Source organism: Neltuma alba, unplaced genomic scaffold (assembly GCF_004799145.2).
Source record: "Neltuma alba isolate B1F8T4 unplaced genomic scaffold, ASM479914v2 tig00011398_pilon, whole genome shotgun sequence".
NCBI classification, from domain to species: Eukaryota; Viridiplantae; Streptophyta; class Magnoliopsida; order Fabales; family Fabaceae; genus Neltuma; species Neltuma alba.
The window spans coordinates 114,688-137,648 of record NW_021636087.1 but is presented as its reverse complement, the minus strand read 5'-3'; the positions used below and the strand labels follow the sequence as shown (position 1 = coordinate 137,648).

Genomic DNA, 22,961 nt, shown 5'->3' with positions numbered 1-22,961 from the left:
CCTAGTTATATCATAAGTTACCAAACACTTCTATAAATGTGAAAATTAAAAAAATAACACTAATTATTAAAAAAAATAATGTTAACTGTTAATATTTTTAAAATTTTTGAGATGGTATTAAATTGAAAAAATTTTAAATAGCCAATACTTCCTCTGTTCTTTTTTATAAGTAATTTCATACCCCATTATATAGACCAAAAAAATTAGTTAAAGATAACAAAAATTAAAAATTAAAAAAAAAATTTCAAAATATTCTTACTTATGGGGAGAGAGATAATATAAGAAAGAAAATAAAAATTGATATAACAAAGAGAATTATGAAAAAAAAAAGAACAATGTGATGAATAGAAATAATGGTTGAAGAAATAAAATAATAAATATATTAAGTATTAAAATAAATAATTAATAAGGACAAAATAAAAAATTTGTTACTAAAATTTAAAACAATTTGTAAATATTATTTATATTCATAAACAAGAAGAGATCATAGTTGTTGTTTATTAAAAAAAAAACAGAGAGAGTATTTCCAAACAATTTAATTTTATTAAAAATAAAAACACTATAAACAAAAAACAAAACAAAACAAAAAGAGATACATGAGCGCGATGAGCAGCCTCCCTCCATGTGAAGCTAGGGCCTTTCGCTTAGAGTATGTTTGGTACGAGAGATTTGGAAAGGAGAAGAAGGAAAAAGGATTTTAATTATTTTTTTTTATTCGGCAACATATAAATTTTAGAAAATGAGAGAAAATTTTAAAAAAAAATTTCTTCCATCCCCTTCAAAATTAGGAGTATTTGGAAAGAAAGAGTAATATTTTATCATACTGTGACCATTATATTCATATTTTGTCACATTGTGATCATTATACTCATATTTTAAATAAAATAAGGGTAAAAGTATTCATGTTAAAAAAAATTTCTTTTTCTCTTCTTATGAATCAAACAAGATAATATTCAAACTCTTTTTTTTAAAAAAAAATCCAAACAAGATAATATTCAATCGTTTCACTCTCCTTTCCCCTCTCTGCTTTTATTTAGCCAAACAGACCCTTAAATTGACGCTTCAACGATCCCACACCAAATTCCTTCCTTCCGTTTCGCTCTCCCCTGCTACTACACGCCTTGCACACTCTCTCTCCTCCCCTCCCTCCATTTTCGCTGATCCAATCTCACTCCCCCTTTCTCTATCCTGCATTTGTCGGCATGGATTTAGCATTTGAAAGACGAAGATCTCTCTTGCGTGGCCTATTACTTGTCTTTGTAGCTTCCGTTCTTCTTGTTACCTCCAATGCTTCAATTCACATCTACGATAAGGAGCCCTTCAAAGAAGTGGGCAATGCTTACCTTCTCTCCGGTGGCAGTGAAGGTATAGTAGCTTCTCTCAATGCTGCTCCTCCGACGGGCATGTCGTCGATCAACGATGGCCATTCTTACATTCGGTAATCTCTAAATCTGGATTCCTTCCTACTCTCTGATTGTGATTTGGATTTGTCAAAATATACCCTCTTCTCTCCACAAAAGCTTAAGCTGCTAAGCGTCAAGATTGGGTGCCAAGGACTAAACTTCGAATAATTTGTCATAAAGGCTCTCACAGTATTAATAGACGGTTTTAACTCAAAATCTTTAACTGCGAAGGGGTTATGCATAATTTCATTATAATCTTGGAGGTTCGGATTGAAAACTGAAGGGTAGTATTGAACTAAAAGGATATTTTCTAAGTGGCACACTTTTGTTCGTTGCTTGACTTTGGCTTAATTATTATGGCTGGGGAAGGGAAATGGAAAACAGGGTGTTATGCAGTTTTTCCTAAAGCTTTCTTTCGTGATTTAAGTGATTCATTGTATCTAAAACTGATACATAGGTGAAGCTGCCAGGCTTGTTCCAATTTATAAAACTTTCTCTTTGCTTAATTTTGAAGGCTACAAGATGGGACTTACAAAATGAACTAAATGAAACCGATTCCTGCGCTTGAGCATAATTCACGAAAAAGTAGGGACAGAAGGAAACTACTGAAATGGGTCGATGGAGGTAGTTAATGGTTGAAATTTTTTTTTGGGGGGGGGGGGGGGGGAGAGCAATTGCTTTTAAACTTATTTTGGAGACGTATTTTCCTCACATTGTTCCATAAGAAACTATACGCAGTGTTGGGGGTGGAGCTGAATAGAGGATTAGGACAAAACCCTCGTACTTCTTTTATTTCATTCTGTTCTAATAATTAAGTCTGCTATAATTTACCAAGATGGGAGGTGCTATCATGCAACTTAGGTCAACTTTTTGAATCATTATGAAGAACTGAGAAAGACGTGTATGTTGACAAAACTGATATTAATATATCAATAACACTGATGTAACATGTACTATTCTTGGAACCACTGCGATTGGGTTTATTTTTATTTTTTTACCTCTTTGAATTTGGCAACAAACATAAGTGGAAACACTAACTTGTTATTTTGGAAACAGATTTGAGAATATCACCTTTAGGAGAAGTAAGACTGCTGCCAAACGTATGAAGCATAGTACTGGGTTGGTACAGATTATAATTTTTGAAGCAGCTGATCGTAATGATATTGGTGGTTCTGCATATGGTGGACAACGGGCCATATGTTGCACCCCTGATTTAGCTAAGATGGAAGGCTGCAAGCAAGGGGAAGTTATCAGGAGACCTTCTGCAACAGACATTAATTGGCCTGTCATTTTAAATGTACATTTCAGTGGAAAAATCTTAACAACAAGTCTAGATTTTAATGAAGTTCCCATCACGAAGACTGGAATGTATAATTTGTTTTTTGTAGCATGCAACCCAAAGCTCAAGGACATGGTAATGAGTGGGAAGACAATCTGGAAAAACCCTGATGGGTTCTTACCTGGTAGGATGGCCCCTTTAAAGAAGTTCTATGTATTCATGACACTTGCTTACATGTGCCTTAGCCTTGCTTGGTTTCTTCAGTACGCAAGGTTTTGGGATGACATACTGCTGCTTCAGCACTGTATCTCAGCTGTCATTGCTCTTGGTTTATTTGAGATGGTTTTTTGGTATTTTGAGTATGTGAATTTCAATAATTCTGGAATGCGACCTGTTGTACTCACAACGTGGGTTGTCACCATTGGAGCCATAAGAAAAACAATATCACGGCTTCTTATTCTCATTGTTTCAATGGGCTATGGTGTTGTGCGGCCCACTCTTGGTGGCCTTACCTCAAAGGTTCTGTTACTTGGAATAACTTACTTCCTAGCATCTGAGTTACTGAATATTGCTGAATATGTGGGGACCATCAATGATGTATCAGGAAGGGCAAGGCTTCTTCTAGTCCTTCCTGATGCTTTCCTGGATGCATTTTTGATATTATGGATTTTCACATCTCTTTCAAGAACTCTGGAACAATTACAGGTACCCTTCCCTCCCATTCATATTATTTTGCAATGTTCTACCTTTAAGATTTGACTCTCTTCTTTTTTGGGTATCATTTTTTAGGCAAAAAGGAGTTCTGTTAAGTTGGATTTATATAGAAAGTTCTCAAATGCATTGACAGTAACAGTGATCTCCTCAGTTGTTTGGATAGGATATGAGGTAAGAGTTTTTATCAGCATATTCTAATCTTACGGAAGAAAATTGACTGTGTAATTAATAATTGACTTTCATGTTTTTGTTTACATATTGCATTATTTCAAAAGAAGACAAGAAAGCAGTCTTATCCTCACTCTGATATGAATTTACCATTACTTTTCATGTTTTATCTTCCTTCCGTAACCTTCACATTCCTGTGGATGAAGGAAAATTCATCTAAAAATTATGATAAACTACAGTCTTGTTTTATTCTCCTGTTTGCTTGATTACAGTAGCATCTAAATAATTTTACAGTTAATTGGCCCCAGATAGCAACTTTAACTGTCTCAGAATTCACACGGGGCATAGTTCTGGTTAGATGCCCTGTCAGTGCTGCCAAATGCATGAGGTGAAAACAGTCTTCTTCTGGGACATACCACCTGGTTTCTGGAAGCCACATTGAACCCTGACTAATTTGGATTGAACTAGGTGGGATCATGACTGACCAGGTTTTGAAAGTTATGTTAAGCCCTAACTAATTTTGATTGAACTAAGTTGGATCTTGTGAGTGTAAAGCTGTTCTCGCAGCAGTTTTCTTTATCCACAAACCTCAAGCTCAAGATTTTGTTTAGGAGAAACAAATGCCGACCCATTTGAACTGATTGCTGTCTGTAGGTGAAAATAGTCTTTTAGCATCATAAAGAATACTCCTTTTTTTGGCGAATACATACTTTATCAAAATGGAAATTGTCTTCGAACATTAATTTAAAAAAAAAAAATAGTCCGCTACGATATTTTGTCTAAGCCCTGTGCCTAATGTGATTGTTCCCAGAAATCCAAAGATTCTGCTTACTTCCTGAAGAACTTATCTGCAGGCCGTATATTGCATTGTATAGTTGCTAGCATTTTGTACCAGCATTGATTATGAAGTTGTTTATAAAACCACCTTTGACTATCTATCACATTTTCATCGGATAATGCACCAGAAAGGTCCACTAACTGCATGGAAGCAGTAAATATCAATATCAAGGGGTCAATAATCATTAGAAACTATCTAATAACCTGGACCTAGTGGAGGAAACCACAAGACTACGCGCACTAGGAGTAACATTGATCAAATGGGGCAAGAATTCAACCAAACCTGACTCAACCAGCAAATCTTGAACATGACAGATTTTCTGTCTCTGAGTGAAGGTATGTTGGACACCTCATATAAGTTAGAAAAGGTAAGCAAGGATTTGAGGGAAAGATATGCCATGACCGGCCATGTAGTTAGCATGGATAGCATGGCATGAGAAAGGTAGGGACTTGTAAGCATTGAAGGACATGCGTTGGCTATTTGTGAGTGTTTCTAGAAGTTTGTTAGGGAATGCTTAAATGTGAAGGAGTGGAGAGCAGAAAGTCATGGGAAAAATTATGGAGTGGATGTGGAGATAGCTAGCATCTCTAAGGCCTGGCACTGCTTTTCTTTCCTGCATGTTTTCATGTCTCCTGTATAGTGGCAACCCTGCCATTGTGGTGATGTGAAACATGAAATGGAGGAGAGAGAGCATGATGTAGAAAGGAGGTGACTGAAATGCTCAATAGCTTTATTTGATAGACAAACGAGAATACAAACGAATAGTTCTGGGGCTTATTTGTACAGCTTTATTCCTAGTCCTAGTTAAACTGCTACAATCCTTATTCAAAATATATCTAAAAGATAATCTAGATAGAATATTCTAATTAAAATAAAATAAAGCATTCTAATTATCTTAGGATGACTGTATTGTCATCTCTATCTCCTTCAATGTGCTATTCTTCTTTAATACTTTTGAAAGAAATATTCTGGGAGTACGTTATGCCTGGTTTTAATTATCTTTGGCATAATAAACACGTCTTTTGATTTTTTATTTGAACTGCCATTACCGTTTGCTGCATTTTAATTCTACAGCTGTACTTCAAAGCCACGGATCCTTTCAATGAGCGGTGGCAGAGTGCTTGGATCATAACTGCTTTCTGGGACATTCTAGCATTTGCATTGCTCTGTGTTATATGCTATCTCTGGGCCCCATCTCAAAGCTCTCAAAGGTTCATTCCTTTTTTCAAATTCTAAGTAGTAATTATGTTCTTTCCTTCCTGCTGTTACCATTGACTGTGTTCTCTATAGAAATGAATCAATGATTTTTAAAATGGATTCGCATAAGTTGGCTACAGAATTTCAGCATATACTTCTCTCCTGCTAAGAAGAAAATATTACATTGTGCTTGGAGAAACTCAAGGCCAAATTCCATGATATTAATGTTTGAATAATGATCAATGGTTACAAGTGAAAAATCGTATGAAAGTTTTTTTTTTCCCCCTTTTTTGGTGACAAGATCAAATGAAAGTTACCGCAGAGAGTATTGTGTTGTATGTCCCAGGCAAGGTTTATATGCTAATTTGTCACTTTTGTGACTTGCCGATCTTGAAATCACTTGAAAAGATGACATTTGGCTTTTTCTTGCTGAAATGCTTTGGCATTTTGTAGTAGTAACTAGTATGACTGGAAAGCATAAAAGTGGCGTGCCTATTCATGTTGGAATTCCTAATTCAAGTGGCCTAAGAGTCTCGTCCATATGCTTTCGTGCTGATATAGGAATTCCTAATTCAAGTGGCCTAAGAGTCTCATCCATATGCTTTTGTGCTGATAGAAACCTTTCTAACCATGCACAGGTATGCATATTCTGAGGAAGTGGGAGATGAATCTGATGACGAAGAAGCTCAATCTCTAACGAAGCAAGAAACCGAACTAAGCTCAGTCAAGCAGGAGAAGAATGCTGGAAATAATGAATCCTTTGATGAAGAAGACGAAGTAGAGGAAGACAAAAGGGAATAACGTCTCTCAACAACTTCACTGTCTTGCCAATTAGGTTGATCTCACATTTGTGCCACGCCACCACACACGAGCCAAAAGGTTTAGTAAAATTATTTCTTGACCTATCGGATTAGAGAGATGGAACAGCTCTGATATGCTTATTTTTTCAGAAGCCTTTCCTTGTAACATTGTGTTTGTAATTAATGCACAGCGTGCAGTCCAAATGGTGATGACCAATACGGTATGCTAGTTCTCCTCACCCTTTAAAGTGTAGAGCAGGGTTAGCGCTTGCCCAGGTTGATGAGATTGAGTTAAACAAGAACAGAGTCAATGAAGGTTGACCAAATTAATTAGATCAGGTTACATCCAGCATTAACACAAAGGGTCTGGTGTTGTGGATCCTTCGTTTGATCCTTTTTTTGTGATATGTTATTATTAGCTACCCTCCAAATTATGGTGAGCCGTTTCTTTCTAAAACTACTATAATAATTCATCTAACTTGTTTCTTTTCTTTCCTGACTACAAGACAAGAATTAATGTTTTATTCTTCACAATTACTTGTTGCTGGGTTATGGGCTTCTAATGAACCTCCTAATGCCCATAGTAATGCTCAGTTTGCAAATGAGGGGGGAAAAATAGACGTCCTAGAAGCATGCAAATTGACCGATTTTATTTTCTTAACATTGCATAATTTGTTCCCGGTAGAGAACCAGTTTTTATCACAGGATATTTTATCTGTAAAAAAATGTTTAATTGTATGACTGGATAACGTTAAGATGTACCGTCTTTTTTCAGCTATCAAACTTTAGTTGAGAAGAGAATGTCTCTTGCTCTTTTGACTTGGTATGCTAACAGGGCAAGAGATATTTAATAGTTTCTTGCATCATTAAGTTCAACACACATCCTAACATTATAATTCCCTTCATGCTAAATTTAAACATTTTTCGAATTAGAACGACAGATAAGGTTACAAATAGAATTAAACTGGTAACCTCGGAAGCGATTTAATTTGCATTTATATATACACACATATATATATTCAAGTATGGAACAAATTATCAAAACAAAAAAAGACCGTAAATGAGAAAGGTTCGGATAGAAATGAAACACGAAATTTATGTTCAGGGTACCATTTTCCCCCATCCACCGTAAAAATAATGTAATTGACTAAAGAATAACTGGGATGTATTGGAAGGAAAAACAGTTCAGTAAAAGATCCAAAATTCATGACCGCAAACAAAACTGAAGCTATATAAAGCATATCTAGCCACTCAACTTTGACAACATTTTCAAGATTACAAAACTGGGGGCTGCGGAAGTGATGGACTAATTCTAGAAATAAGGCCTAGAATACATATATATAGGTTACAGAAACATGCTCACGCCAAAAATCCAGGACGCCAGAAGACCACACAAGTTATGTTGCCACTGAATCGAGAAGCAAACCCATCTCCGCCAACTTGAAATTCTAATTCGTTTCCACGTCTGAATCATCTGGTCCTTGTATGTACAGCTCAAAATCGTCAGGACTACATCTGCATATCAGATGGAGTTTAAATGTAGCCATCTGTATTCCCAGTAAACGCTGCAAAGAAAATCAATCAGATATTAGTTCGCAGAAAACATCTAAAAAAAAAAAATCAAAATTACAATGCCTTATTCTATTATCATTGAAAATCATAATACTCAAATCGTGTAGCTGCTACTTACTCCGGATTGGAGTGGTGCATAGAGGGCAAAGTATATACTTACAACCTAAGTTGCAAATGAATCTATATGCATGAACGTAGGCAATGTTTGACATGCAGAAGTTAGACGATGACAGGGGAAAGAGGAAGGAAATGTGATAGGAAATGACCCTGACCCTACATTTACTCCCAAAAAAAATCCACAAATCAATAAAATCCATCATTGATATAGATATTCCTCATTTACCAGGGAGATGGATATAGAGGGAAAATGATGACAAGACAGTTAGATAAAACCCATTACTAAAGAAGCTATCTGCTCCTATGATGATGACAAAAATACTCAGGTACTAAAACAAGTGAGCTAACCAGTATGCGAGATGCCTCAGGTGACAATGGCTTCCCCTCCTCACAGACAACAAAATCTGAGACAAGTTCCACCACTCCTGCAATTTATAACTTATTGATTATTGGTAAATTCACATTTATGTGCTTTTGAATCATATTTGGAAGGGGGAGGGGAAGAAAACTACTGTGTACCTTTATTTAACCGGACAGGCATGCCTTGCTTCCGTAGAAATGGCTCCATCTCATGGGTGAACTGCTCCAAAGGACCTTCTTTGAGTTCCACCTAAAAAATTTTAATGATTGAATATCATTATATAGACAGATTACATGGACATTCTACACAATCCCATAGCCAAGAAGCCTCTCCATTTCCTATGGAGCACCACCGAAAGAAAAAAAAAATTGCAAGAGCAAGATGTAACCGCTATAACCTTGCCCCTTTGAGCCTATAATCAAATGCTATTCATCAGAATCAAAGTATGAAACTATTAACACAAGTTAACAGATGAATGCAGCACACAAACTAGACTTTCTCATTGACCCAATACAACTGAAACAAATATCTCCAGCCACTTCCCATCGCTAGCCAATACACCTTTAAAATGAAAGCCAAGAGCATGAGAAATAACCTTCTCAGTCGCAGTGCTTCCTGTTCTCGCAAAGTCATACTCCTCAAACTCACTAAATAACCTGCAAAACACAATCAGAAATGTTTAGATTAGTCCAGTTTCTGCCAAAAGGTTGATCAAAGTGGAAAACAAAAACAATACCAGCCTTCACTCAGTCCATTGGCCTGTTCCTTTTCTACTCTTTCTTAGTTTCATGACAATATTGAGAAGAGCGAAAATTACCTTTCAACTTCTTCTTTTGGCAAATTTGTAAAACACATTCCAGCATCTCCTCGCAGAAGCTTAAGTAAAAACCAAGAAAGATCGAATGAAAATAAGTTCACTGAAAGTAAAATACTACCACATGAGAAATAAGCCTATAAATATTGGCTACCTACCTTAGAAACCTTGTGAAGACCAGGTCTAATCTCATCAGCAGCAGAATGACCTAAAGCGACCTGCATGACTTTGTTTGACCCCAAGAAAAACCTGAAAGTTAAATGACAGGTTGCAGTAGAAAAAAAATTAGTAATCATATAATCACCTTTGCATGAGAAGCCCAGATACTTTGTGAAAGCATACAGTTCCCTAAGTTCATGAAGTTTTCCTCAATGGGTGGCTTCACTACAGAATGGAAGTCTAGAACCACTACAGAAGACGCATCTCAAGAGACAGAAATTTTACAATCAACACTAACACGACCTCTATTTTTAGATTATAAATTAAGAACTAGGGAATGATTTTTAGCTCAGCTATCTAACAAACTGATGACGACTCCCAATCAATAAGCACCAAATCCATGGTTAATGGTTTATCTTAGTTTCTACCTTCCAGCAAATGAAAAGAACATGCAGAAATCAATATTACCTGCTGTTAGATTTCAGTTGCTCCCTGAACTCCTTGAATTTCTTATTTCTCATGTTTTCAAAAGAGAACACATACACTGAGCTGTATTTTTCAGCAGCCTCTTTTATGGCATTTACTATTGCTTCTTTATGCTCCCTCCCCTTTTTCTTAGTCTTCGAGAGTGTGACTGCATTTTCACCAACAAACAAACAAATTAGGTAAGACACCATCAATCAGAATATACACCTGTAAACTGCTTGATTTTAAATCTCCATGGTTGCTTTTATAAGAGTGGTTAGACAGTTAATAGTTCTGACTGGTAACTGACAAGTTGAACTCATGACAAGGTAAAAGTGAAAACAAAATACCCTCTCGACCAAGCCACAAAAACGTAGATCGTTGACGTTAGGCTCAGCACCAAATCTAAAGTCGATATTAATGTGAACAATTTAAATTAAACTTGAGATTTCGAGGAAGGACACTTCTAAACTGCAATTTTTGCAGACAAGAGTAAAACAAGTTAATAAACTTCAAATGTTTTTTCCTGCTTCAACCTCATATTCAGACGCAGCCCTTCGGTTCACTAAAAGACGGCTGTTTGCTATAACAGCAATCGAGAAACAAAAGCAGAAATCTTAGCTGAGGTGTAGGCCTCAAGTTTAATCATTCCCACATCTCAATGAACAAAAGAATCAAATTTTACCAATGAAACCAAACAGAAAACTTTTTTAGTAGCGTTAACAAGAATCCAAAATTTCCTCGCCAAACGAATGAACAAAAACATTGAACATAGAAAAATATAAGAAGCTTAACAGAAACAAAACCTGTTTTATTGCGTTTGGACTTCGGCATTTTTTGTTGTGACGATGCCTCCTTTTGGGTTCTCGGCTAGGGCTGGTGTTCTCCGCACTGCAGCCTTAGAACCTAACAAGATGGTTTCTTTTTTTTGTATCGTAAGCTTTGTAGGGTTTTGCAGCCGCGGCTCCCGTCAACAGACAACACCATCGCTTTTAGGTTAATAATAAATAATGAATAATGAATTATAGGGACAATGATTTTAAAAAAAAAAAGTTGGAATTTTGAAAATATCAAATAAAGAATAAAGAATGTCAACAAAAATTTATTATCATTTATAAATTCAGACTTGTTAGTTGTTAATACCAAATAAAGTTGTATTATTAAACCTGATCTGTGACTTATAATTTCCAGTTTCTTTTTCTTTCATTCTCCCTAAATTATAAATTTTACCAGGCATGGCCCAAAAAAAAAAAGGTAAAAGCACACCAAACTACTTTTGAAAGTATTTGGCAATGCAATTTTGTCCTTAATATATTTAAATGGGTGGAATTTCACTCTTCTACTAAAGTATCTAGATTATAAACATATGTTTGCTCCCCGGCCAGATAATCATTTTATTTGCAAAAAATAATGACATTAAAAAAATTAATTAGCTATGAAAAAAAAAACTAATAATATTAATAGTGAACCAATGTTCGAATCCTTGCTGAGAGAGATGTATATTTTTAATGCCTGATAATATTTTAAGCAAGATTGTCTCTAATAATAAGATATCTTTACCTTGAAAATAAAAAAGTCCTTATTACCAAAAGGAGCATGATGCTATTCTTGCAGCCATTTATGAATTCATGATCAGACACTCAGTCAATTTTTAATGCAAAAACATTTTTTTAAAAAATTACGTTGAAATAAAGTATAGTTTTTAATTCCAGTTAAATGAAGCACTTGGTTGTGAGTCAAGAAGTCGGAAGGATTAATCTGATGCAAAATCATACAATAGGCAAGCAGGGTTAGCGTGTTGGCCAAAAAAAAAAAAGGTAAGAAGGGTTAGCGAAATTTGTTAACTTCTAAACATATCTTTAGTAATAGTATTAAATTACTGGGTTCACTTCATTTGATTAGTATTATTTCGAGTGTCAAGGCTTGTTAGGGATTATAATGTATAAGTATTTATATACAGCCTAGACAAACTCATTTTACTTCCTTATTTCATATTTCATAAATCACAATTAAAAAATTTATATAAAAAATTACTTATAAATGATTATAAACAAACCTAAAAACACGTTTGAAACATTACTACATCACTTGGAATTTCTTAAGACAATCAGTAACCCCGTTTTTGAGTCATTTCATACATCACCGGGATTATTGGGATCAACTTCCGAGAAACACAAGGTCATTCATTGGCGGTAAAAGCCATAAAACTATGCAAAGCCAGCGAATAAGCTTCTGGTTGAAAGAAAAGCATTGGCATTTTCTACTAGGAGGAAGGTTGGAATGTACAAGAAAATAAATTACAAGAGGGGGGGAAACAGTAACTATCTAATTTTTCCTATTTCCTGAATATAATCTATATGTAAATGTTACTGAATCAATCATTTTCTGTCACTAAGCTCCGCCATAAACCTAACAAACACCATCTCCAACCTCCTGCTTTGCTGTGCATGGTTTCTTTATCTACATCCTCCCTCGTGTGTGCGCTTCTCTCCTTCTTCGTCTCCTGCTTGAGCGGCCAAATAAGAATCTGCCACGGCCATGGCGATGGAGGCGGCTAGCCAGTGACAAACCAACACCTTCACTAAACCTATTATTGTCATCATCTTGATCAGAGAAATCCACCCTGCCAACAGAAGGTGCATGGAGAGCACTGGCCGGACTGGATACTCCTCCAGAAGCCAGCTCCGGCCCCAATTGTTGTCTACTGAAGTTAAGTTCATTCCCTTGCCGAACCGCATGAAATAGCAAAAAGAAATTCATTGCCTCTAAGTCCATGTGAAATCTGCCACTTCTTTCAGCAGAACCAACATTAGAATCCCCATCTTCATCTTCTGAAGTGAGATCATTATCATTTCCTTCAATGACATAATCTCCAAAAACCCTTGCCCCAGGCATGGCCGATGTTATTGTGCTGATAACATCTTCTCGCTCGCGCTCCCACTCGAGCAACTGCCATTTCTGTTCATGAGCAGGATCTACTGCACGCGGACGTGCTGAAGGATGATCTGCCCGGACATGCTTCTTCAACTCCTTGTAGTTCCCAACAAATGTGCAGTTATCCTGCATGCAGCTTCTTTTCTTTGCATTAAAGTACTCTCGTGCATGTTCCACAACTGTCCAACCTTTCACCTGACCTCTACAGAGAGGGCATGCCAGCTCTGTGATTTCACTCTTCTCGAGAGGCAAATTGGATGAGACCACTTTAGTATAAGCTTTCTTGTACTGCTCGAGGCAGTTTGAATGGCGAAGACTGGTTCCACACATATAGGGACGACAGCCCTTGTCATGAGAGGAGCAGAGTAGAAGTACTGCATTGTGCGGATATTCCATGCAGACAGAACATGTCACATTTTCCCAATCATTCTTATCCAAGTCAGTAGAGCACCTCTTTGAGCATAAAGCGTCACACATATCCTTTTTGCATGCAGGCAAAGGGTATGGTGTTGGCCGTAATTGACGGGAAGCAATTGTGTGTCGTCCCCTGCTTCCTCTTGCCATTTCCTTATTTACAGAAGTTGCAGAACCTGAAATTTTTAACGAAGAACAATGGTAAATAAATCCTGATTTTTTTATAATACTAAAATAAGGTTGTCAGATCAATAATTCTTTGGCTATTCGGATAAAGAAAGGAAGAGGTGGGGCACAACAAGTGCTTCTTGTTATATACTTCTGATGTAAATCGTGAAAGGATCAGCGACTCAATACGTGAATTATGAGAGGTTTTTGCCGGTAGTAAAAATATATTCACCAATGCAAGCACAACAACACCACAATGAAGGACTGTTAAAAAGTTTAGAATTAATTATCTCAATTCTCAAATTCGTGCTTCCCTTGGGGGCCAATCACATCAATAATTAACTAACTCAAGCATTCATCCAGTTCTGTTTCAGAATCACCAAGAAGAAAATTTGATCTGTCTTCCTGTGGTGAATCCAAACTTGGGAACTGAGCAAGTATATGCAAAGAAAGGAAGTTCATTTCCATAGAAGCAAAAAATGCGAAAGGAGGAAAAACACTATTCATCCCATATTCTACAAACATATGTGCACATTTTCTATGCTCAAACTCAAGCACCAATATGGCAAAAATTGTCAAAAATAAATGAGATCCCTTGCTAGAATTCATGCCTCTTCTCCGGATATGGAAACAGGCCCCATGCTGATGAAACTATGCTCTGACAAACACACCCAAGTTTCCAAGGAAATCCAAGTTAGGACACCTTTGATTTCGCTTTTTTTCTTTCTTGGGGGTAATCATGAACAAGTGCCCCAGCAACATGTGAGCGGCATGCAAACACAGAAACATGTCAATGGCAATAAGCAAGACAGTGGAAACAAAACACTACAGAATATGGTAAGAAAGCAAGAGGTGATCAGAAGTTTTATCTGTTTGTCCTTCTATCTACATATCTACCTAGTACCTACCAATAGCCTGTCTGTTTATCCTTCCACTCCTCCATTTTGACTTTCCTTCCATGTCAATAAAGTAGCAACAAAAAATGTCAAGGCATTATATCCCAATCACAATTGCCAAAGGAAATTCAATCTACTTGAGCCAAACAACAATTCCTAAAAGCATTCGCCATTGATCATGACAAAATAGTAGATGACTTCCACAGTCAACATAAAAGTCGTACATAAAGGTTCAATTTTTTAACCTTGTCTAGGCCACCCTCTCAAACATCGCAATCTTCAAATTGACCATTTTTTTTAGCATCACAAGAAGGGCAAAAGGAAAGTAGGCCAAAAAAACACTCAATAGTCTTCACTGGGGGAAAAAAGGTTGTCTTTGCAAAGACAATCTTACCAGCCTCGTTGTTGAAGAGTATTTGATTTCTGGAAGCAGCAAGTTATTTCAGCGACCAAACTGTATCTGGATTGAATAGTAATGCACAGAGTCTCACATATATATATATATATATATATATATATATATATATATTGATGAAAAGGAAGCAGCGTGCTAATGGGAAAAACTTGCAAGCAAAGACAAGAAGCCAGCCCAATAAAATATTAAGTAGAACATGGAGGTAGAGTATGAAGTACAAGTCGCTAACTTTACTTTATTTTAAATCCAATCATACAATAATAATTAAATACAAAATCCCAGAACGCAAAGTAATGCTTATCACAGTAAATCAAATGCCGTTTAAATAAAAAGGCACACATGCTTGACTGCCGAGAAAAACGCCAACATCTGATAAATGCACTTCAAGCTCATTCTACAACCGATTTTTGTAGAAACCCCACTTAGATGGATATGGATAAAGCATTTCCTCAATATGCCCTTAAATAAGCAAATAAAACAAAAAAGATAAAAAAAGAAAAACGCAAGATAAATGGGATATAATAACTAGTTCAGCATCAAAATTCGCTAGCCAGTAACCAAGAGAGACGCTACGAGAATCTTTCTGGGGGGGGGGAAGCAAGAAGAAAATTGAAGACGGAGATGATAAGGGACGGATCGTACTCGTACCAGGCAGATATGGAAGAGAAGAAGCGAAAACTGAAGATGGAGGAAAATCAAGCGAATTTGAAGCGAGGTTTTGAAGAGAGAGGAGATTCCTAGTACGAATTGAGAGGTGGGGCGATGGAATGGAGGGGTAGGCGTATAAGGGGGCGAGAAGGAGGATAGCGCTAAATCTCAGGTCCTTCTTGTTCAGTTGGCGGAAGTTGGGAGGGAAATGAAACGAACGAAATTTTCGACACCCGCGAGTTCGAGTCATTTCTATCTCTCTCTATCTAGCGAGTTCAAGAACACGCGCTAATAAGGGCAGTGCAACCACGCTCTAATGTAACTGGTTGCCGATTGATCCCCGTAACTACACACGTGACCTAACCGGACGGAAATGCGGAATTTCAGTACCCCATGGGCCGTCTAGTCGCGCTCGCATGATGCCATCCTTGCCTTAGAATGGAGAGTATATGAGTTACTTTTCCACATGACGTGACTTTTTAAAATTATTCTTTTAGAATTACTGGTGTACTTGTATTAATGATGATAAAGATGTGTTCCAGTGTGATATAATTTATACTTCCTCGTATTTTTAATATAAGATCCTGTTTGATTTTTATTTTGGTACTAAATATAAAACATTAATCTACTTTATTTATCATATTTACTCAATTTTTTCAAGATAATTCTTTTAATAATTATAATTCTAGTTAATTCACTTGATTAGTAGGGATATTTTAGAAAAAACAACACTTATTTAGAACAAATAACTAACTCAACTTACTTCCTTAATCTCCTCAAATTAGTCAACTGGTTCTTATAATTAGGACCAGAGGTAGTATTTAAATTGATGTTTATAAAAAATCAGTTGAAAAATTAAAATTTGTTTGAATAATTAATAAAAAATAAGTTTACATATAAAATAATTAAAATGGACGTAAATTTTATTAAATACTAGCGTTTTCTATTATATGATTTTTTTACTATGATAATTGTTAAAAAAAATTAAAACTATAATTATAAAAATAATATTTGTTTGTGGCAAAATTGTAACAAGAATTTTAACTTGGTAAAAAGGATTTAGATTAAAGGATTTGTATACAAAATTAATTTGCAAAGTGCTACTACTCTGTTTGTATAAAAATTTATTAAGTCCCTATTACTAATTAAATTTTTAATAAATACTTTTTTCCAATTTTTTCTAAATTTATTATTTAATATTTTCTTTCTTTGGATACTTTTATAAACATAATTCTCTGGTCCTATTTATAAATCACTTTCAATTTGTTTCACACAAATAAAAAAAATCTCAAATTATATTAACTCTTTATTAAAATATAATAACTTTTAAACTTTGTTCTATTTAACATATATACCTTTCAAAAATAACTATATACACTATAATAAATAAATAACAAAATTGTACATTCATGCCAAAAATTTAATGAAGTGACTTGTAAATAGAATTAAGAAAAAAAATTTTATTTCTGCCTTATAAATAGGGTTAAAGAAATATATAACTATTGAGTATTTTTGGAATAATTTTTTTTTTGGTTAAAATAAGGTAGGACCCATTTTATGACACTTTTCTCTCATCTCATAGTTATCCTTTTTCTCTTTTTATGGTGGCTTTTTTCTAAAACTTACAAATTTTGACTTTTGCTTCAGCCTAACTTTAAAGCTAGGGGTGTTCACTGAATGGGATGAGACAGGATTTTTGTCCCGTGTCCCTTTCCATCCTGGTTCTGCCCCGATCCCATCAGAACTGGGACGAGATCCTTCCCCTTTTTTTAAAAAAAATATACTATAATTTTTTTTATATTTTATGTTTTAATGCTTATTTTTATTGGGCTTATAAAGATAAAAACATTGTAAGAAAATTATATAAAAAGTTCAATTATATAGTATAAAAAAGGTATAAAAGTAATATTGTAAAAAAAATACAATAAAAGAAACACTATATGATGACTTTATGAATTACTTTATTGAGGAAGAAGATTTTGTTGAGATAATATTACAATTTAAGAGCAAAAAATCACTATTAAAATAATTAGTATTATTAAATAAATTGAATAATCTAATAATAATTATTAATAAATAATCTTTTTAAAAAAACCCAGGACGGTACGGGAGGGGACAAGGTGGTTAGTATCTCATCCCGTCCCGAAATTTTTTTTGTCCCGTCACGTTCTGTCTCGAACTCACCAGTACCAGGGCAGAACAATCACAACAAGACAAATTGAACACATTTATTTAAGGGACAAGGACGCTAAAATACCCTCAAAATTACTGTTAGAAACAATCTCACCCAAGAGGGGGTGAATTGGGTGAGTTACAAAAAAATTTAAAATTAAAAGCGTGCAAGTATTGAACAAAAACAGAGAGTCAGAGTAAGGAGAATTTTAACCGCAGAGAGGAGACACAAGATTTATACTGGTTCGGTCTAAACCACGTGACCTACTTCCAGTCCCCAGAACACCTCTGAGTGTTTCACTATCTTCCAAGATCGACAGGGCTCTTGGTGCCTCGGTACAGTAATTGAATCGCTCAATCACTCCCCTTACTCCCGTAAGGATACAACCCCTCTCAAGAGTCCACACTCTTGAGTGTCTCTCAAGTTTTTAATAAAAGTAGTGAATGGCTCTCTTACAGAGTGAATTCAATGATAAACACTGATGCTCAGTAGTAACGTGAAAAACAGAGTATTGAATGCGTAACTCAATATTCGCAGGTGGTAGTTCAGGTATTCAATCTCTTCATTAATGCTTCTTCGCGCCTTTTATAGTTGATACCGTTAAGTAGCCGTTAGACGGAAGAGCTTCTAGCCGTTGTGACTTCGTTTGCGTGTTTCGCTGGTTTCAACGGCTCCGCCATTAATGCGTCTGAGTTTCTGACACTGTAGGTCGCAGTCTACGTAATCCCGTTGAAGAGCCGTTGCACTCGTTTTCATTAATCTGCATATTTTAAGCTTCGAACAAATGAAAGTTTTGAGGTGAGTGCTTTAATCTTGAATACAGAATGAAAGCTAATTTATCATTCAAGGATTTGTGACGAAATCATTTATCAGCAAGAAGAACAGAATGACATTCTGGTTCAGTTTGATCGAAAAAATGATCGATTACTTGATGATAGATCAAGTTATCGATAAACAGAATGAAGATTTTTCGAAGTAGATTACCAAAATTATCGGTCAAGTGTTGGATCATTGACTCTAAGACTTATCATAGAAAGAGGAAATCGTTCCATGATCGAACAAGTGATTGAACACATATTTGATCGAACAGATTATCGATAATTCAAATGTTATTGAAATGAAGCTTCAGTCATTGATGATCGAACATCTTATCGATAAATGTATGATGGATAATATTATCGATAAAACATGGTTATGTAAATAATCAATGAAAGACACAGGCTATCTGAAATGATCGAACAGTTGATCGATCATTGATTATTCGAACAAGTGATCGATAATAGTGAAGAAAGAAGTTTAATCCTGTAAGGCAAAGGAAATGATTATCGATCACGTTTTGTGAAAACATGAAATCCGAGGAATTGAATGATCGATCATATTATCGAAAAACCAGTGATCGATAACTTGATCGAAAAATAGTTCACCATAACTTAATGCGAATATGTCAATTCTTAGACTCTTTATCGATCACGTTATGTGAAAACTTATTTAAGCAAACAAGTTAAGCTTATCGATAATGTTATCGATAATTTAGTTGTAACAAAACTGAGTAAGAGTAGATAAGGACATTGATTATCGATCATGTGATCGATAATTTTATGATCAATAAGGTTATCGATCTATCAGTGAATTTGATCACCTGCATTCAGAGAGTTAGAGCATAACGTTCGAACACGTAATCGATAAACAAATGGTCGGAAATATGATCGATAAATTTGTGGCAGAACTAATGTGCAGAACAAGTAGATTGTGTTACCTTTTATCGAAGTCGTTATTGATGACTGATTTATCGATAACTTGATCGATAAATACACTTCAGATTTGGGTCTCTTATCAGTAACTCGATTGTTTACCTGATATTATCGATCAGCTTATCGATAATTTACCATACTCTTATGTGATTTTTACGTTAGTGATTATCGATCACTTTATCGATAAAATTACTCATCGAATAGTTCTTCGATCAAAAAGCCTACTATAGACCTGATTTACACTTGATCATTTATCTGAAACCTTAGCGATAAACGATTGCTCGATCAGGTGATCGATCAAAATACTTAACCTTGATATTCTGACTTTGTTATCATCAAAACTATAATCCTAACAATTACTAAATGACAAATGAGGGTATTGAATTTCAAAATCTCAATTCAAACGCCAAGTACTTTTTGGAATTTTTAAATCTTGTAAAATTACATAAATGCCCTTTACTATTTTTTTTACTTTTTTTTTAAATATTGTCACCTCAGCAATTCTGGCCACCAGAGCTCCAACGCTGGCGACCCTGTCGGCAACCAACCACCGGAGCTCCGACAACCGATCATCAAAGCTCAGGTGATCTATTACCGGAGCTCCGGTGACTACTTCTTATATATTGACTACTTTTTTTTAGTTATTGACTACATTTATTTTTAAACTTTGATGACATGTTATCTGAACTCTGGTGACCAGTCATCAGAGCTCCGGTGACTACTATTTCTTATGTATTGACTACTTTTTTTTAGCTACTGACTACATTTACTTTTAAACTCTGATGACTACTCTTGTTAAGCTACTGACTATTCTAATAATGCGATTTACTACTCATGTGTAGTCAATAGCTACATAAAAGTAGTCACTGGAACTTTGAAAACAAAAGTAGTCAATAGTTAAAATAAAGTAGTCAATAGCTATATGGAAGTAGTCACCGACACTAAAGACAATGTTGTAATTTTACAAAATTTGAAAATTTCAAAATGGTACCTGGAGCCTGAATTGGGATTTTAAAATTTACCTACCATAATTTGTCATTTAGTAATTTTGATGATATTTTACTGTCTTTTTTGCTTTATTTAAAGCTATTAACTCAAAAATTAATCCAAACAATATCTCACCAATAAATAAGCCACTAACTAAAGTTTCACTCTTTTCAATATGCTTTTTCTCCTCCCGGTGGCATTCCAAACATGCCATAAATAATTTTTTTAAAATTTTATAAATTAATTAATTTTCATATTAAATATTACCTTTAGACGTAATTATAAAATCTCGTTTATAGTTTATAAACGAAATCTTATAATTATGACTATTGGTAATACATAAAATATATTATTAAAAAAATCACAATTTTCAAGATAGATAGAGTTGATATTCTTTTACCCTTTTTTAAAAGAAAATGCCACTCCCGTTAAAACTTAAAATACACACGTCATTTTGGAGAGAATTAATCAATTCATCCCAATACTTTTTCACCTAGTTTTAAACATATTGATATATTTTTTAATATTCTTGTTTGATATAAAGCCCTGTTTGATATTTTTGTTGAAAAAGGGGGAAAACCGGTAGAAGGAAAAGGAAATGTATTTCTCTGCACAAAATATTGAAATAGTAGGGCTAAACAAGTTGCTTCTTTTTATTTTCTTTGAATTACAAAGGCAAGCTCACGCTTGAAACCAAAAACCACTCATTGAAGATCTTCCAAAAAATTTTGTCACAGCTAGAGTCGTTAGCGGTTCCACCTGGTGACCACCATTGCTAGTCAAAATATCAGCACACTCTATGATTTTCCTGTTACTATAATTAACTTGAACAAATTGTTTATCATATATTAAGTGCTTGACCCCTTCAATTTCATGATGAAAGGGATGATTGGCACCACTATCCCTTGAAAGCATGTTAAGAGCCTTCATAGAGTCTGAGAAGAGTTGAACTTTTGTTAAATGGGGATCCAGACCTATTTGAATTGCTAGAAGTTCAGCTACTACAACCGGTAGAATTCTCAAAAGTTTTTGGAAACCAACAATCCACCGTCCCTGTTCATCTCTAATTACACCTCCACAAGCTGCTTGTCCTGAAGATAGGACCGATGCATCCACATCAACTCTGACAGCGCCTAGCTCCGGCGGAGTCCGAACATTGCACCTCTGCCATCACTTGTTGAATACTTTATGTTTCGGCTTCCCATTTTGAATCTCTTTCATAAGTAAGAAATCACAGTGATAAGCGACTTCCTTTGCAGTAGCTTCATGTGTTTTGAATATTTTCTGACATCTGTGTTTCCAAATCAACCAATGTAACAGGCCAAACACTCGAAGCCACGTCACCTCCTCAAATTTGATCCTCTTCAGGGCATGTGAGATATTCCAACGTAATCAACCCTGCAAATTACTCCTCCGATCCTAATTATAAGACCCAATTGACTTATTTGAGAGGATTAAGGAAGTAAGTTAAGTTGGTTATTTATAATAAATAAGTGTTGTCATTCTTAAAATATCCTTGCTAATTAAGTATATTGGCTAAAACTATCATTATTAGAAGGATTATCTTGGAAAAAATGCATAAATATAAGAGACAAAATGGATTGAGGTCTTATAATTAGAACCAAATAAAAAGTCAAATAGGGTCTTATAATAAGGACCGGAGGAATACCATATCTTATAAAATTCGGAACAAGTCGTTTCTTAATCCAATATTCTTACCCATATCTCGTAAGATTTGATCCATTGAAGCTCGTCCTAAAAAGACATAAATTGGCTCGGAAGGGACTACCAGCTTGGGCCTACGCATAAACTGTATACTACTTCCTTCAGTATTTAATATAATAACTGATTGATTATTTGAGTAGATTAAGAAAATAAGTTAAGTTAGTTATTTGTCATAGATAATATTGTCATTCTTAAAACTTTTACTAATTATGTATATTAGTTAGAACTATGGAATCTTTAACATGTGTAACTATTACAAGTATTACCTTAAAAAAATGGATAAATGCAAAAAAACAAATTGAATTGGGGTCTTATATTTAGGATCAAATTAAATGTCAAGCAAGTACTTATATTAAGAATCAGAGGTAGTATATACTTTTTTTTTTTATTTAACTCCACTACTTATTACCTAACAATAGGAGTAGATCCAAAAAGATGTTAATTCTCACAAAGTAGTGGTTCTATTGGATAGTTGTGCATAAAAATTAGGGGTGTTTGGGATAGCGGTGGGAGAAGTAGCTTTTTTTCAATCTGACTTTTATAGAAGTCAGATTGAGTAAAAGTCAAATAGAGTATGTTATTTATGTTTGGATTGGATTTTAGAAAAAAATCAGTTTGAGAAGTTGAAACTTGTTTGGATGATAAATGTAAAAGTAAGTTTGAATGTAAAATGACTGAAAAGGACATAAACTTTATTAAACAATATATATTATTTTATATATTTATAATTTGATAATTGTTAGAGAAAAAATTAAAATTAAATTATAAAAATAAAAATATTTATTTTTTAAAAAATGATTTTATTATTAAAAATAATTTTTTAATATTAAAAACTAATTGGCTGGATTGAAAAAAAGAAAAAGAACTCACATAATGTATTCTCTCTCCACCCTCACTCACGGGCCCCACGAAGGGTGTAGTGGAGAAGTTGGAGGAAGACGTAAAAGCTGAAAGCAGAGAAGC

At 34.8% G+C, this 22,961-nt stretch overlaps 3 protein-coding genes across 9 annotated transcripts; 1 reads left to right on the top strand and 2 right to left on the bottom strand.

The window, feature by feature from the left end:
* The first annotated feature begins 1,092 nt into the window (after positions 1–1,092).
* On the top strand, positions 1,093–6,732 carry LOC114712855 (transmembrane protein 87B). The gene is made up of 5 exons (XM_028897418.1): positions 1,093–1,438; positions 2,460–3,387; positions 3,472–3,567; positions 5,477–5,613; positions 6,238–6,732. Exons 1-5 carry the CDS (start codon positions 1,203–1,205, stop codon positions 6,398–6,400), a joined length of 1,560 nt encoding a protein of 519 aa, XP_028753251.1. The 5' UTR covers positions 1,093–1,202; the 3' UTR covers positions 6,401–6,732.
* A 761-nt stretch (positions 6,733–7,493) lies between these two features.
* LOC114712899 (mRNA turnover protein 4 homolog) lies at positions 7,494–10,808 on the bottom strand. The gene is made up of 8 exons (XM_028897457.1): positions 10,694–10,808; positions 9,891–10,056; positions 9,422–9,512; positions 9,267–9,325; positions 9,045–9,105; positions 8,608–8,698; positions 8,437–8,513; positions 7,494–7,964 (listed from the first exon to the last, which is right to left on the bottom strand). The coding sequence occupies exons 1-8, from the start codon at positions 10,719–10,721 to the stop codon at positions 7,848–7,850; spliced, it is 690 nt and encodes a 229-aa protein (XP_028753290.1). The 5' UTR covers positions 10,722–10,808; the 3' UTR covers positions 7,494–7,847.
* A 1,402-nt stretch (positions 10,809–12,210) lies between these two features.
* Positions 12,211–15,559, bottom strand: LOC114712849 (uncharacterized). 7 transcript variants are annotated; one of them, XM_028897407.1, is made up of 4 exons: positions 15,363–15,559; positions 14,694–14,759; positions 14,312–14,356; positions 12,211–13,411 (listed from the first exon to the last, which is right to left on the bottom strand). In XM_028897407.1, exon 4 carries the CDS (start codon positions 13,383–13,385, stop codon positions 12,348–12,350), a length of 1,038 nt encoding a protein of 345 aa, XP_028753240.1. In that variant the 5' UTR covers positions 13,386–13,411; positions 14,312–14,356; positions 14,694–14,759; positions 15,363–15,559; the 3' UTR covers positions 12,211–12,347. The 7 variants fall into 7 exon arrangements, with proteins under 7 accessions (XP_028753240.1, XP_028753241.1, XP_028753239.1 ...); XM_028897408.1 differs by having other exon boundaries at positions 14,312–14,351; XM_028897406.1 differs by lacking the exon at positions 14,312–14,356 and having other exon boundaries at positions 15,357–15,559.
* Positions 15,560–22,961: the final 7,402 nt, after the last annotated feature.